Here is a 17,514-nt window from a genome sequence, read left to right as displayed (position 1 = left end):
CTTATGTTATTAAAACATTTAAAATACCATATTCTGTAGATCTTTGAAGTATTTGAAGATCACCTATCTATCTAAAATATATTTCCTTATGATCTTGAAAACATACCTAACATGGCTATAAGTTTGATTGTTATAGACGACTAACTACTAACCTGTATTTCTTTAATATCCTAAATAACTTTCAAAGACTAAAATTTTACATTACACTTTTAAATGAGCTGCATAGGTACAGTACCTTAAACAAGAGTAGAAATGTATGTACAGTATGCTCTAACAAAAATAACCTTAAATTTGTAGCAATATACAAAAATACCTTAAACAAGAGTAGAAACATATATACAGTATAACAAAAATAACCCTAAATTTGTACCAGTATACAAAATTCCATACCAATGTAAAATATTTGAGACTAGTGATTGTTCAAAAGTAGACTCAACAATCTACCCTTTTATCCCATCATTTTTATACAATATCCCGTTTTTTTCTCTTCTGAAAGAGATCCCTGAATTTAATTTCCTTTGTTCAGTTTTTTTTCTGACCATGACCAATAACAATTTGTGATGAAAAACATCCATAATTCCACTTAACAACCAAAAACAACCCACCCCAACTCTTGTGAATGTGGGTGTTGTGTTTTCTACACTGCTTCCTGTTGTCTGGGGGTACTGGCATCTTTGGGGGACCCTGAGAAAATTGGGATAATGTTCAAGACAAGCTGTTTTCTAATCTCAGTATGATGGGGAAATATAGGGCTTATCTGAAGTCTGGATAAAGTAGTCTGTGAGGCTGGATCATATCAGCCAGCAGCCTTGAAGCTGTTCTGGGTGCAGAACTCTTGAGGAAACTGCAACAGAGGCGGTCTGAGAGGCTGGATTACCTGGGCCAGCTGTTTTCATTGGTGTCTGATCCCCTTTCTCTGGAAACACATAAACTTCCAAAGGTAACATATATATCTACATTAACACAAGTATTGACTGTGTACATAAGTCAGACAAAGATGATTTTTTGTTTCATGTTCAAGCAGGTAAAATGTATGCCACCTGTCTTGTAGTTTTAATATTTATTTCTTTATTTCTGTAGCTAGGATTTTCAGGGGTCTCCCCCAATCAAATCTGATCTCTATCAACCATGAATGAATCCACAGCCTTTTGTTTTCTATGGAAACAAAAGCATAACCTCTTCCCCAATGTAACATACCTTTTGACTTCCATTTTGAAGTTAAGACATTTTTAGAATATATAGGTTGATGTAATTTAGTAGTTTTTATGATCCAGTGTCTCTCAGAAGCTATTGTTTGCTCATCAGCAATCAAAAAATTTAAAGACAATACAAGACATACAGGATCCAGACTTCCCTGTGAGTTTCCTATCTCTACATGATTTTATTTTATTTTATTTATTTATTTATTTATTTATTTATTTTTGGTTTTTCGAGACAGGGTTTCTCTGTGTAGTTTTGGTGCCTGTCCTGGATCTTGCTGTGTAGACCAGGCTGGCCTCAAACTCACAGAGATCTGCCTGTCTCTGCCTCTTGAGTGCTGGAATTAAAGGTATGCATGGCCACCACTTGGAATTTCTTAATAATTTTTAAACTAGAGCCTCCCTTTCTGCATTTAGTCTTGAAATTTTTGAGCCTTGGGTGGCATCCTTTTTGATGGTTACTGTTGTTACAGAGGTATATGGTGAAAGATTTTCAGCTGAAAATTGCAAAGGGAAGAAGACCGTTCTAGGGAAAATAGAGCATGTGTGAAATAGTCATGAGAAGCTAGACATGTGTAGTCTAGTTGCTTGTGTGAGGCAGTTTTGTTGCGTCTGTGACTTGCCAGGTTACACAGTTCTACCAGGGTTCGGTTACATTGAAAGTACAGAGGAGGTGGGGGTGAGGGCTTGTCTGAGGTTGAAGATTTGTCTGGTGTCTGCTAGAAGGGGAAGGGATAAGAAATTAATTGTATTGATGGATAGTGACAGGTTAGATAACCCACACAGAAGACTAAAGAAGGCTAATGGTAAAGAGAAAATGGCAGGATCAGTGAACTAAAGATTCTAATGGGGGGCGGGGGGCACGCTGTTTCATGAAGGCACTTAAACAAGGACTAGGCGGGCATAGGAAGCTGTCTGAATTGATGACTCTGTAGATTATATCGAAGGTGACATGACTGAAATGGCATGAGGGAAACGGCAGCCTAGAACTGAAGGAACTGGGAGGACAGCTGTGGATGTCATTCACCTGGTTGGTGACACTCTCAGAGTGATGGCAAGATGGAAAGAAACATCTGTCTTCAGAGGAAAGAAGTCACTTTAGGCCGTTGTGTGCTTTGCTCTTGACTGTCCTCCCCTTTACTCATCGGCATGGACTGTACCTTCCTTAGCTCCCATTTCCTTCCCCAGCTCTGCCCAAATCAAATCCTTAGAGCTACACCACTACAGTCTAATTCTATGTGGAATTCAGACCTCACTTCCCTACTTACGTTTGCCATGCTTATATTTAAAGTACTATGATATTATAAATGCATTATGAAACAAGTTTGTAGCTGGAGTCACTGAACCATGTGTAATAGTCAGTACAGGGATTAGTTGACAAAACAACACACTTGTGATGGTTACCATGTCCTGATGTTAAAAGGATTTTCTTTTTGGAGGACGTGGTTATTTAAATACAGAGTATTGTATAATAAAGACAGTAATAAATATATTTAGTATTTTCCCTAGTATAAATTTATGTGTTGTCAAACAGATCTCATAATTTGTTTTTGCAAAACATTATTTGGGCTTCTCCCTTTTACCCAAGTCGTCACCCCTGCTAGCCAAGTGCTCTGCCGCTACCCAATCCACATCTCCAACTCTGTAAAACACCATGTGAGCGTTGTTACCTTACATGTGGTGGAACTGAGTATTTCAACCTATTTTGTCTTTCACCAGGTTTTTCATTTAAATATATGGAACATATTGGTTTTTATGCATATGTCAGGCTTTGGGTTGTTACATTTTATAGTGCTGGAGATATATACCCCTAGCCTTAGAACACATTCTTTTTTCCTAGAAAATCAATTATCTTCATGTTTAAACCTATTTTTTTTCAACTTGAAGAAGTAATAGGACACCTGAGAAGGACAAGGAATGTTTTTTAGTATTGTGAATTATATTTGCTATTGTGAATGTGTTTCAGCCTGAAAAGGAATCTGAAGATAGAGGTCCACAAGTTCAAACAAAGTTAAGCTCTGGTCATCTAGACAGCAAGGCTCCATTCTCCCATCATAGCTTACCTCTTGAAATCGTTGCCATGAAGGATGCTCTTCTGCCTCAAACCCTAGAAACTGTGTTGGTAAGTCCTGGTATTTTGTTAACTCATAATTCTTAAAAAGACTATAAGGTACACTGATTGGGAAGGTTTAGAAATGCACAATTTCTTAACAAATACAGAGAAAATAGAGCGCAGCTAAATTCTACAGCTGCATGCAAGCTAATGCTTTGTAAAGTGAACTGAATGTTAGCAGCTGTGTCATTGGGACATCCGGATCTCAGGTCTTAAGGGCTCCCATCTTGGCCCGGCTTCGTAGGTGTAAGAGTTACCTGAAGCCTCAATGGGGGTAGTACTTCCAGGTCAAAACTGGAACAGCTACCCACTACAACTGCCTGGATCCAATGGGGAGTTCTAAAGCAAAGAATATACATCACCCAAGTCTACATTGTGCTGTGTGCTCAGGACTTGGCTGGAGGCTGAGGTGACATGACGGCCTTAGCTTGACAGCTGATGCAGATACTAAAGATATTGCAGCTGGGTTATTGCTAAACACACCCCTTGCAGTGTACCAGCAGGTTCTTTGATCAAGGACAGAGACCCCTGAGGCTGCCTCAATGATGATAGAGCTAGCTCACTAGAAGACTCATTCTGTCTTCTCTCCAAAATCCATAGGTTCTCTCTGCATACACTCTTTGTAATCCTTGCTCACCAATCCTAAATGTAGACTAATCCTCATTGTTCAGATAAAGAAATTAAAAGTATCAGCCGGGCGGTGGTGGCGCACGCCTTTAATCCCAGCACTCGGGAGGCAGAGCCAGGTGGATCTCTGTGAGTTCGAGGCCAGCCTGGGCTACCAAGTGAGTTCCAGGAAAGGCGCAAAGCTACACAGAGAAACCCTGTCTCGAAAAACCAAAAAAAAAAAAGTATATCATCAATAAGTTAGAGTTAACATATGCTGTACCAAGCAAATATACCCACAAGTTTTTTAATAACAATTTTCTTAATAATCCATTTTAGATTAGCTTATCCAACTAGTTTAAGTAGATTAAATCAGAAGAAAAACAGAGTGAAAGAAAAGTAAAAGTGGAATAAACTAACACAGACTGAACTATGATTTTCAATTTCTCTCAGAGTTTGGGTTCCAGATCCAATCTTGGCATCACGGAACAGTCACATACTCAGAAAGAGACACTTAGCAGAAAGGCATGGTGGGTTTATGGAGTCCAAGCTTTAGAAAGGCAGCTGATTGCTGGGAATAAAGCTACCCACCTCTGTCCTTCTGCCCATCTGTCACTCAGCTTTGCTTTTCTCCCTTTTCTTCTTTGCTGCTCATGGTTGTCTCGTTCAGCGTCCCACTGTCTCTCCGTCTCTTTCCAGTCTCCCTGCTCCGCACTGTCCCTGCCCTTCTGCGCCTCTACCTCTTCATCTGTTCAGTTTCTGTTGTTTCTTTCTCTCTCTTCTCCCTCCCTCAGCCATCTTCTCTCTCTTCTCCTGGTCTCTTAGAGCATCCCTCTCTTCCTGAATCTTTACCTCTCCCATTTCCCCCTCGTTTCTCCCCAACTTTCCACTCCCACTTTGTTAAAAAGGACAGTACTATTCCAGGAACTAAGCAAATGCTGGAAATAATTTTAAGGTGGTTAAAAGAAGTAATCAAAGCGTATTACTTATTACTCTAGCTTTTCTTCCTAAATTAATAATTTCAACCTCAGCAATCCCATATTGTTGTTACATCAGATACAGTTCTAGTCAGAGTTGTCTGACCTAGTTCAGTCCAGAAAATTCTTCAGTTTCCTATCAGGTGATTTAAAATTTAACTAACAGAATAAGGATTTTATTATTATTACACATGGTCTAGTCTACTAACTTTGAATTACTATTTTTAAAATATTTTCTTTCTAATAATTAATCTATTTTCTAAATATTTATAGAAAAAAAGTTCTACTCCTCCTGATAAACAAAGCAAAGCCCTGTTAACAAGTACACCATCTTCAGACACAGCTGACTTTGTGGTAAGTGCCAGCCTGTGGCCCTTGGGGTATCTGCTTCCTGACTTCTCCTCCCCCCATTCATCTGTTTGTATCATACCAAGGGCATTTGCCCATAAGGAGCAATACCTGTACTTTTCTGCTACATAAACACACTTCCACTGGAAATACTCTATATGTAAGGGAGAATACTGCAACACCAACCAGTGTTTGTTTGGGAGTTTTGTTTAAAGATTTTATTTTTAATTATGTGTATGTGTCTGTGTGGGGGTATGTTTAAAAATAAAAAAGATTTTATTTTTAATTATATGTATGTGGGCATCTGAGTGTGAGTGCCCACAGAGGCCAAAAGAGGGCATCAGATCCCCTGGAGCTGGAGTTACAGGTGGTTGTGAACTTCCTGACCTGGGTGCTGGGAACTAAACTCAGGTCCTCTGCAAGAGCAGTACATTCTTAATGACTGAACCATCTCTAGCCCCAAACTTTCTCCCCCTACCCCTTCCTTCTCTTCCCTCTCCTGCCCTGGCTGGCCTAGAACTCCCTTTGTAGACCAGGCTGCCCTTGAATGCATAGAGATCAGCTCAACTCTGCCTTTGTAGTGCTGGGATCAAAGTCATGTGCTATCATGACCAGCCTTTCTTGTATGTGTAACATAAAATTTAGAATTTTAATTGTGTTTAGCTGTGCATTGAACATTTCTGTATAGCCATCATCTCCATCTAGTTCTAAACTTCTTTTTCATCTTGTGAAACTAAAACTCCATACCTGTTAAACAGTAACTCCCTATTGAGCCCTCCCCAGCCCCCAGCAATCACCTTTCTACGTTCTCTCTGTGAATCTGATGACATGAGGTGTCTCGTATAGTTAAAATCACACATTAGTTACTCTTTGGTTTTTTTGAGGCAGGGTCTGACTTATCCTGGGATCAGTTGACCCTCCTGCCCCAGCCTCCCCAAATAGCTGGGATTATGGGTATATTTCACCATACCCACCGGTATTCCTCCTTTTATGACTAATATAATTCACAGATATTATGCCTTCAAGTTCACATATGTGATAGCATGTGTCAAAAATTACTTCCAAGGACTGGAGAGATGGTTCAGTGACTGAGATCACTGGCTGTTCTTCCATAAGCCTGGGGTTTGATTCCCAACACTTACATGTGGCTCACAACCCTCTCTAACTCCAGTTCCAGGGAATTCAACACCCTCTTCTGGCCTCCATGGGTACTATATACACATGGTGCACAGACTTAAGTAGCCAAAGCACTCACATACATAAAACAAAATAATTTAGAACACATAATGTGGGGCAGCTCAGTAGGTAGGGTGCTTTCTGACAGCCTGAGTGCTATCCTCAAGACTCACACGGCGAAAGGGGAAAACCAACTCCTGAAAGATGTTCTCCGATTTTCACGTGAGTGCAGAGGCGTGCACACACATAACACAATACAACACACACACACACAGACAATCACTTACATTTTAGATATGAAAACATTCTGTTATAAGATCCCATTTTATTTACGTGCCTGTCAGTCGGTGGACGTTTTGGTCATTTCTACTTTGGTTGGTATGAGCACTGGTGCTAAAAGCATATGTACAAATATAAGATCCTTATCTTCAGTTCCTCTGGGTTTATATCCAGACGTAGAATTTCTAGATCATATGGTAGGAACACTTGAAGTTTCCCAGAAAGTCTTTTCACAGGGCCTGCCTCATTTCACCATCATCTCACTAGCAATGCACGAGGTCCTGATCTCTGTACATCCTCATTTCACTGTCATCTCACTAGCAATGCACGAGGTCCCAGTCCCTGTGCATCCTCATTTCACCATCATCTCACTAGCAATGCACGAGGTCCCGATCCCTGTGCATCCTCATTTCACCATCATCTCACTAGCAATGCACGAGGTCCCGGTCCCTGTGCGTCCTCGCCAGTATTTGTGATTTTGTATTCTATTTGGCTTTGATCAGAAGGTTATTTATACATTGATTATCCACAGTTAAGTGTGTTTTGAAGAATTATTTCCAAATGTAATTAATTACATTTATTCAAATGAAGTTGTTTGTGCATCAGATACACAAGAAAATGCTTCAGTTAGGTAGTGTTTTCAATATTAGTTTAATTACCTAAAGCTAATTGTTTATGAAACTTTAAAAGGAGTTATATTGTTATATAGATTGATTTGTCTCCAGTGCAAAATGTATCTTTTGAAGAACTATTCCCAAATGTCAGCAATTATGTTAACTCAAGTGAAATTGTTCCTGTGTCAAGTTGGCAAGAAAGTTCTTCAAATGAGGTAACATTTTCAAATATTTCTTCAACTGCTAAAAAAATAGTTATTATGAAGTTTCTTGAGACTAACATCCTTTGTGTGTGTAAAGAAGACCCTATTGTTAGATATATGAAGTGCAAATACTGTCTCCACTTTGATCAGTTGCCTATTTACTCTGTGCATAGGATCTTTTGAGGCACGACATTTAGAATTTTTCATTATTTAAGTTGTCTATTTTTCTTTTGTGGCCTATATCTTTGGTAATCAAATGTCAGGAAGCTTCTGCCAATGTTTTCTTTTCTTTCTTTTCTTTTTCTTTTGGTTTTTCAAGACAGGGTTTCTCTGTGTAGTTTTGGTGCCTGTCCTGGAACTCACTCTGTAGACCAGGCTGGCCTTGAACTCACAGAGATCCGCCTGCCTCTGCCTCCTGAGTGCTGGGATTAAAGGCGTGCGCCACCATTGCCCAGCCTGCCAATGTTTTCTTTAAAGAGGTGTAGGTCTCACAGTTAGGTGTAAAATCTAGTTTGACTTAGTTGTTGTGTGTGCATCTAGCTTCACTTTCGCCTGTAGGTACCCAGTTTTAACAGTGCCATGTCCTAATTTTATTAGCTGAGAATTGTACAAGGGAAAGTTAAGTATAGTAATTCTAGATTATAAACAGTTTCTTTTGTTTTCTTTCACTTTTTATGACTAGGACTTATTATGTAGTTCAGGCTAAACTCAGATTCAGTCTTAACCTCAAGCTCTTATTGTAACTTCCCAAATGCTTGAATTACAGGCATGAGGCATCATGCCCAAGCAAGACAAAAACATTTTACTCCCAGAACTCAGTGGGCCTCTTATTGTTTTTCATAAATTTCTTGTACACACACACACACACACACACACACACACACACACACACACACACTAGTATAATCCAAAATGGGACAGGGTAGGATTACTTATTGACACATAAATGGGAAGGCAATGACTGAATTCAGAAATTGAGTAGCACTTATTAGAAATTCCTATTGAAACTTCTAGATGCTTCTATGATTGTTTTTATTTATTAATTATTTGGATATGTATGTGTGGTGTATGCATGTGTGTTCTCACATTATGTGGGCACAAGTGTGCAGTTTTGAGGTTGACATTAATTGCCTTCTCCAGTCCCTTCCCACCTTATGGTGGGTCATGGTCTCTTTCTGAACCCAGAACTCCCAGTTTTGGAGCATCTGGCTAGCCAGATTCCTCAGGGATTCTCTGTTTCTTGCCTTTCTGGTTCTGAGATGACATCAGACAATCACGCTTGCCTGACATTTCCATAAGTGCTAGGGATCCACACTCCAGTCCTCACACTTGTTTTTAACTCTGGCTTGTCTTTACTGCCCCTGCCCCACCCCCAGGCTTCCGTTACAAACAGGCTTTCACCACCTTCTGTGGCTTGTCATAGCCCAAGTAGAAGGGGAAAGGCTTTTTTTTTGGTTTTTCAAGACAGGGTTTCTCTGTGTAGCTTTGGAGCCTGCTGTGGGATGGAGATAGAGATTTGTCCTGACTGTGGGCCAGGCAGGAAAACTCTAGCTACAGGAGCCTGTCCTGGAACTTGCTCTGTAGAGCGGGCTGGCCTTGAACTCACAGAGATCCTCCTGGCTCTGCCTCCCGAGTGCTGGAATTAAAGGCGTGTACCACCTCTGCCCAACAAGTAAGGCTTATTTTTATGTGTACATGTATTTCAGTATTGGCTAAGGACTCCTGTTAGCTTTGCCTGAGTCGCTTCTCTGCCCTGGTCTGTCTGTCATTGCCAAGGAAACGGAAAACTATAATTGTCTAAGCCTGGGTTTCCTGTCCACTCCTGGGGTCATAGAACAAGGTTTGCAAGCAGAAGGCTGGTGCAAAACTTGCTGAGCTGACAGAACAAGTTGCCGTTCTCCATTACAACTCTTTTCACAGTATTTGCTATTGAACAGAGAAACTGAGATCATACCAAATTTTTAATTCCTTTCCAGATAACCTATTTTTCCAGCCTGTCATTTGTAAGCAGAAGATTTTTTAATCCCAGCACTTGGAAGGAAGAAGTAGAGGATCTCAAGGCCAGGCTGGACTATATAGGGAAACCCTGATTCAGAAAAGGAAGCCCTCTTTTTGAGGACATCTTGAAGTATAATGCTTTTTTATCTTAAATGTAGAGTGGGGAACTTTAGGAATATATTGAGTCAATTATCTTTATCTTACAGACTGCTCTTTTAGCTCAAATATTTTGTGTTATATCTCTGATTATTGTTTAATTTATTCTTTGGTAATATAAATTTTTAACATCTTGGGAGTTTTTTTTATTGATTTATCTTTTTTCCTATTGTTTATATCCATTGATCTTTCCCACTATATTTTAGGAGTGCTTCCCTATTATTTCCTTCAAAAAACTAGAAATAAAAACCATTTTGTAGCAGATTCTGATAGCAGCTATATACACTGAAGTTGCCTAGCACTCATTCTGGAAATCAAGTCTTAGGAAAGGTTTCACCTGTAGAACAGTTTTTGGTTCTGGCAAAGAGCAGTGACTGTCTGTCAGCATGGATGTTGGTCCTGTCAGGTCGATTTCAGACCATTAAGTAGATGGTTCAAATACAGTCCTTTTCTGTGTCTGCCCTAGAGACAGATGCTGAGTAGACTGGAACATGAACAACTTTTTTCTTCAGAGATTCTCTTTCTTAAGGAGGAAAGTAAAGTGTTTGGTCTCATAAATATTTCTATCAGTGGAGATTCTGCCCTGTTCAGAGCATATAACAAACTGTGATCACTTCTCCCACTGTTTTTTTTTCCTGGACTATTAACTTGTTGGAGTGGCTGTGACAAATATTACAAAGTAGGAGGTTTCTTAAAACAAGAGAAAATATTCTACCCCGGTCTGTAGTCAGGATGTTATCAGAGTGCAGCTCCTCCAAAACCACTGCAGGTGAATCTCTCTTCCATCAGGTTACATGCTGGCATTTGTGACTGGGACAGTGTAAGTCTGGTCTGTGCCAGTTCTCATATAGCTCCCTTCCTTCTTTGTGTATCTCTGTGCCTTCACACATTTTCCCTGTGTCTCAGCGTCCACGTTTCCTCTTCTTGTAAGGACACAGGTTATATTGAACTAAGGCCTGTTCTAACTTGATGAAATCTGTAATGACCACATTACCAAGTAAAGTCACCTTCACAAAACCATGACAGGACAGGTTTTAATTCTGTCTTCATAGTTGAGGATTCCCCTAATCTAGTTAGAGAACTGGAGGTACAAACAATTTCTTTTAGTGTATCTTCAACATTACCTCTCAGAGTTCTAACTTCCCAGGTTGTTTTGTGGAACCATGTTGATTGTGTTTGTTTGTTTCAGAAGCTGAAAAAAATCTTGTCTTTGGATCCTGTGTTGTGAAATTTCTTGTCACAACTCACTCTTTTCCTATGTACTGTGTTGGAATTTGTGTGTGAATGTATGTATATGTATGGATCTGTGTATATGTGTAAAGATACCATGGCCCACATGTGGAGGTCTGAAGATAGCTTAGGTATTGGTCCTCACCTTCACCTTGTTTGAGAATCCTCTGAAGTTATTTGTAGCAGAGACAATAGAGTCCCCAGAAGTTCGTGGACCAGCTGTCCTGTCATGTATAGCATTAAACAGCAAGCACACCTCCTCCTTTCTCTCCCCACTGTCCCCTACTCTCCGCATGAACCTATGCACACAGGTATACATTCTCTGTTTGCTAATGACATATATGCACTCATAGTTGATATTGTGGAGGTGGGAATGTAACTAAACAATCTCAATTGTCAGTAGTGATTGACAGCTGTGAAATCATTGCTGGGTGATATGGCTGACCTTTCAGGCTAACAACATTAGATTTTTGGACAGCTAAGAGCAGAATCTTTTAGTCTCTTGTCTGGAGGACAAAGGTTCCTTGAGTTTGGAATCTCAGCATCTTCTGACTTATGTTCACTTCATTCAGCATAGAACCTCTACCCTGAATGGTCAGAAATCTTCCAAGGGGGAAATGGTCTGCTAGCCCCTTTCCTTAGAAAAATTCTCTGTCCTGTGTTTGAGATGGGAGGAGGCTGTTGAAAGAAGTAAGAAAGCAGATCTGGGTATAAAATTGCATTCATACAAAAGATAATATGCATGGTTTAAATAAGAAGTAAATAACACTTTTGTTCCCTTCATTTAGATGATAAAACAGGACATTATAAATACCCGCTCCAAAGTGTTTCAGGTCATGATTCATCCTCTCAATAACTCCTGTTTTCCGAGTGCTTGTTTCATTCTGTGGTGGTTTGAATGGAAATGGCCCCCATGGGCTCATATGTTTGAATACAGGTCCTTCCTGTTTGGGAAGGCTTAGGAGGTGTGTGGTTTTGTTGGAGGTGTGTCGCTGGGGACAAGCTTTAAGGTTTTTTTTTTTCCTTTTCTTTTTATTAAGAGATTTTTCTATTTGTTTTACATATCAACCATGGATTCCCCTGTCCGAGCTTTGAGGTTTTGAAAGGCATGTATCATGCCTATTGCTTTCTCTGCCAACTGCTTATGGTTTGAGATGTGTGCCCCCAGCTACTCCTGTTGCCATAAGCCAAATTAAAACCTTTCTTTTTATAAGTTGCTTTGGTCATTGTGTTTTCTCACAATAGGAAAATAACTAAAATAATTCATCACCTCTTTTTAGTTTTCAAAACTAACACCATTATTAAACCATCCCTTGGACATGGTGCATATCTTTGTTTGTCTGAATGTTTCTTATTGTTTTCCAATATGGTTCTATCATTCTAACCAAGAATACTGAAACTACTTTTATTTTCAGGAAGACTCCATTAAATGTGGTACCTGGAGGAATTATGCAATAACTACTCTTTTCTTTTCAGTTTCCTTCATATGCATCAGAGCTCTGTTGTATTATTAAGGCATCACCAGGAACTAGACAGATTAGAAGTAAACATGCCACTGTAAACAAAAACTGTTCTCCTCCTAAAGATGTTCCTCCAGGTATGAGCTCAGCATAGTTTTCATATTATATGGAATGTGGTTTTAACAATAAATACTTTGTGTACACAGTAAATTCATTTATAACTTGTATTCTCAAGCTTTTGCATAAAATTGAAAAGAGAAAATTACAAAAACCTGAACAGATATCATAAACTTGAGTAATAACTTTTTGAGGATGCATACTTCATCTTTAGAAAACTTAGCTTATGACATTGACTTAAATGTGTTTATCTAGGATGCTTCTTCTTCAACAATTTGAAATTTCTACTGTTTGAATTTTACTTTAGTTGTCTTCTTTTTTAAGCTGGAGAATTTTTTTTATTCACCTGTTATTGGTTGAGTACTTCTGTGCAAGGCACTGTGCTAAGAATCTTAACATCTCAATTCCTCACCATTATTATAGTAGATAGAATTGGGTACTGTTCCTCCACTTTTACACATTTAAAAAGTAGGAGGGGTTTTGTTTGTTTGTTTGTTTGTTTGTTGTTTTTGTTTTTCAAGGCAGGGTTTCTCTGTGTAATACCCCTAGCTGTCCTCACTCTGTAGAACAGGCTGGCCTTGAACTCACAGTGCCTGCCTCTGCTTCCCGGGTGCTGGGATTAAAGGTGTGCACCACCATGCTAAGAGTATGAGATTTTAAATGGTAGATATTACCAAGTGGCTGAGGCAAATTCAATCATTCAAGGATTCTAAAATCAAAATAAGTATTTTTTTCTAATTCTATAGTAGAGCTGAGGAACCTCTCATGAGTGAGTGGTCAATGAAACAGCTGATATTTAGTATATTATGTATATACTCATGCAAGCTGTTCACTCTTGACTTTTGTCCTCCCTTTTCCCAGTGTCTTCTCTGAGTACTCTACAAGTTCATAAAATTTCTCTTTTTAAATATCTTCCTGATTGCCTAAGTCAGTACTACTCATTTTATACCTAATGATTATATTACTGAGGGTTGCTCAGAGTAACAGAACAAGTATCAATAGATATCTGTCTCTCCATACATACCCTCAAACACTCACACACTGTTTAGTACTTCTGGGAGAGGTTCTTTTTAGAGAGTGTGGTGAAATAAAGATAAAGAACCTTTCCCAGTGTCTCTTGTGCTCAAATATATAAATACATATGTTATAGATGGATAGATAGATAGATAGATAGATAGATAGATGGGGAATTTTTATATGAGAGGAGACTGAATACAAGAATTAGTCACATGATTATGAAAGTTCCGAAGTTCTGTGACATGCCATCTACCTCCTGGAGAACCAGAGATGCCAGTCGCATAGTTAAGTCAAAATGCAAAGGTTTGAGAACCAGAGGTGCCAGTGGTATGACTCTCAGCCAGGAAGAACAAGGAGCAGTAGCCATGAATGCTCAGAGCTATCGTGTCCTGAAATTTCTTCTGCTGAACCAATGAGTCTGTTAGTTATTAATTCAACCTCACTCAGGTTTCCAGGACATGGGCAAAAGATAGCCCGATTTTTTTTGTCAGAATGTAACACAAATGGCCTGTAACCCAGTTCCAGATAGAGCTGGTTCCCTTCTGAGCGTTTATGAGTTGGACTGTCGCTGTCTGCATTTCTTTTCACATTCTCTGGAGTTTTCTAAACACCCACTAGAATGGCCAATTAATCTCTGCTTACATATTCTTTAACCCCCAGCTCCAGATTCCTCTACATTCCTCCCACAAAACAGTTCCAAATGCCCAAGAACTGCATGGTCACATTTATCACAGCAGTGACCTCACCTCTGGTACCCACTGTTCTGTAGGAGTTACTTTTCTAGCTGTGACCAAATACCTGACACAAAGCAACTTAGGGGGGAGGAGTTTGTTCTGGCTCAGTGTTTAAGAAATGCAGTCAATTATAGTCCAGAAAGCATGGTGGCAAGGGCACGGGACAGCTGGTCACATTGTGTTTGACGTGAGGTAGCAGAGAGTGGACAGGATGTAAGCCTGAGCTATAAAACCTCAAGGCCAGCCCCTAACTACCCAGTTCCTCCATGAAGTTTCCATTTCCTATAAGTGTTACAACTTTTCAAAATAGTACCACCAGCTGGGGACCAAGCATTGAAATACAGGAACCCATGAGGGACATCCAAACCATAGCACCATGACACCACTATCACTGTGTAAAGTAGCCCATAGATTCATGTGTAGCAGCTTTCACGGAAGTGTTATATGTAAAAAAGGCATATCCATCCACATTCGTAGTGTTCACCCTGTAAGGAGAAAACATTACCTTGTGCACGATAAAAGTTGTAGTGTCATCAACCTGCTGCCACATTGCTGACTGAGCACTTCAAGCTGTACTACTATACCAGTGCCAGCTAGGTCCGTGTTGATGAGCCTGTGCTCCCTGCTACCTCATTACTTTATGTACAAGGACAGAGAGGCTACTAATCAGTTTCCTTCCTTTCTCCAACCTTGTTCTGATAGAGGTTGCTAGGGAAAGAGACTGACTGGTATCCACAGCATTGATTATCCTATCCACTTAATTATTAAAACTTCTGCTCTGCTGAGGTCACCCTTTGGTGCATATGTGTATGTCATACAAATAGTTTCATGGTTTTTGCCCATTTAGAGAATTTTATATAATGCCTCTTCTCATATTTCCTTTTCATCTGTTTTTCTAATTGTATTCTTCCAAGTCTCAACCATCCATCCAAATCATTGGTTACCACCTATGAATTGGTATACATCCAACATTGGATCATTCCTCCTTCCAGCAAAGCAAACAACCAGGTACACCACTCAAAGTCCTGCCCTGGGGAAGAAGATTTCTCTTACTGTTTTTTTTTTTTCTCCTGAGGTGTATCAGAGGGGCTGATCAATCTGTAGACCAGATCTGATCTTTCTTTTTCCTGGCCAGCCAACTGTAGAGCACTCCCCATGACCTCTTAAGTGTAGACTGGATGAGAGAAGATAAAGTAGTTCAAGTAGGAGCTGTGGCACTTGGATCAGTTCTTCATGTGACCTACTTGTGCCGTTAGTGCATGCTTGAGTGTAATATATATATATATATCAGTTTCATTGGGCAATGAAGACCTGGTCTTCTCTACGGTAGCTCAGTAACACAGTAGCCCAGTGTTAAGGCCCATTCACAAGCGAAATGCTGTTCTTCCATGTTTAAGTATTTATCCACTGTGTGGTAGTTGAACTTGGCTTTGAAATTCTAAGGGCCATACTGTTCAACTCTGAGGTCCTACCAAAAGATCCAGATAGCATCTCTGTCTGCCAGGGACACTTAAAGCACCACTGGATTTACTGGACCATGTAAGTGTAAGTGGTCGAGCATCTTGCAACATAGTTTGGATCTGTTGTGGAGCCTATTGTTCTGAGCCTCGTGTTGAATCTAGTAATTCTTTTAGGTCACTTGGTAAATGGGCTATAGTATCACACACAAATCAGATACATGTTGACAGCAAAATCCATAAGGGCCCATGAAGGAGTGTGCCTTTTCCAGTTCTAGGAGGGCCCAGATACAACTATGCCTTATTTTAGGAGTTACCATTCACAGTACAGGACCCCTAGGAGTCTTGAGATAGAAAACCCTTAGCAACCCAACAGTTCCACTTCTAGGAATATGCTTGTGTAATAATGATGTCTATGGCCAGGCGGTGGTGGTGCATGCCTTTAATCCCAGCACTCAGAAGGCAGAGGCAGGCAGATCTCTGTGAGTTCAAGGCCAGCCTGGTCTACAGAGCTAGTCCAGGACAGGCTCCAAAACTACACAGAGAAACCCTGTCTCGAAAAACCAAAATAATAATAATAATAATAATAATAATAATAATAATAATAATGTCTATGTATGTTCATCAAAAGATAGAGACTAGAGCCAAGTATAGTGGTGCACATATTTAACTCTAGCACTTTAAAGAGGCAGGTAGATGGATATCTGGGCATTTGAGGCCAACCTGCTCTATGTAGCAAGTTTCAGGACAGCTAGGGTAACATGACCTGTCTAAAAAATCCAGAATATATACTAGAATATTCACTGGTCATGATAGCTCCAAACCAGAATCTAGCCAGATGCACATGAATTAAAATAGGTAAGTAAACTGTAGTATATTCATTCAAGTGCTACATAGTAATAATCAAATAATATATAGTTAGACAAAACTGTTGTGTTGGGTTATATTAATAAACTTCACATAAGGTATTAGATACCCTTAAGAAATGTATTTAATATTTATAAGTGTGTAGCATAAACCAGGTAAACTAAACTCTAAAGGTATTGGGAATGAATGCCCTCATTGGAGTGAAGGTATTAACTAAAGAAGTTGTTACAGGTAATTCTACGTGCTAGTTACACTAGTGTGTTACATTTGTGAAAAACCCTCAAGCTGTACATAAGTGTACTTTTTGTGTATATGTATGTTAATAAAAACTTTATTAATAAAAATAGGAAAACTATTAATCCTTTATATGTCTGTCATATTAGTTTATGACATCAGATATTGTCAAAATTTGGGGATTAAGTAACAAATCCAAACCAAAATGAGCCTGGGAGAATCAATTGTTCATAGCTGGCAATTTAATTTAGAGAGTCCTTAATGAATGTTGAGCTGATGCTGCCATCTCCTGGCTTATTTCTAGGCTCTTACCTTAACTAAGAGCAGCCTCCTCACCTAAGTGATTGCCCTTTGACCTCTGGCTGCTTGTGTCTGCCTTTAGTTTATTAAAAATAGCAAAGCACCGAGCTAACTTGTGATCTTGTTATTTAAAATATATTCAACAGCCTATTCTTAGCATTGGCATTTAAAGTTTTAGCTAGTTTGGCAGTAATCTAATCAGGGCTACAGTGTAAAGTTCATTTTGATAGTTTGGGCCCTGTTCAGTATGACTGAAAAGCAACTAGTACTATGTTGATTAAAGAAAAAATTTGGTTCAAGAAAACAACAACAACAACAAAAAATAATATGTTAGGGAACACAGAGTGGTAAGTAGGCTCTGAAAATGGTGACCACTAGGTAGAAGGGGCCTTAGGAAATGTCTAGTTCAACACTTCTCAGTTGTGGTCT

General features: G+C 39.4%; 1 protein-coding gene across 1 annotated transcript in view; it reads left to right on the top strand.

Annotated features, from left to right (window-relative positions):
* The window catches only part of Meikin (meiotic kinetochore factor), a 47,674-nt gene that overhangs the window by 27,315 nt on the left and 2,845 nt on the right, over positions 1-17,514 (top strand). Inside the window, exons 11-14 of the mRNA XM_052759944.1 lie at positions 3,166-3,321; positions 5,169-5,249; positions 7,408-7,527; positions 12,376-12,496. Coding sequence (XP_052615904.1) covers positions 3,166-3,321; positions 5,169-5,249; positions 7,408-7,527; positions 12,376-12,496 — 478 coding nt within the window. The remainder of the gene's footprint in view (positions 1-3,165; positions 3,322-5,168; positions 5,250-7,407; positions 7,528-12,375; positions 12,497-17,514) is intronic.

This window comes from Peromyscus californicus, unplaced genomic scaffold (genome assembly GCF_007827085.1).
Source record: "Peromyscus californicus insignis strain IS unplaced genomic scaffold, ASM782708v3 Scaffold_3__1_contigs__length_106647218, whole genome shotgun sequence".
Classification (NCBI taxonomy): Eukaryota; Metazoa; Chordata; class Mammalia; order Rodentia; family Cricetidae; genus Peromyscus; species Peromyscus californicus.
The sequence above is the reverse complement of the archived record's forward strand: the minus strand, read 5'-3'. Positions and strand labels throughout refer to the sequence as shown.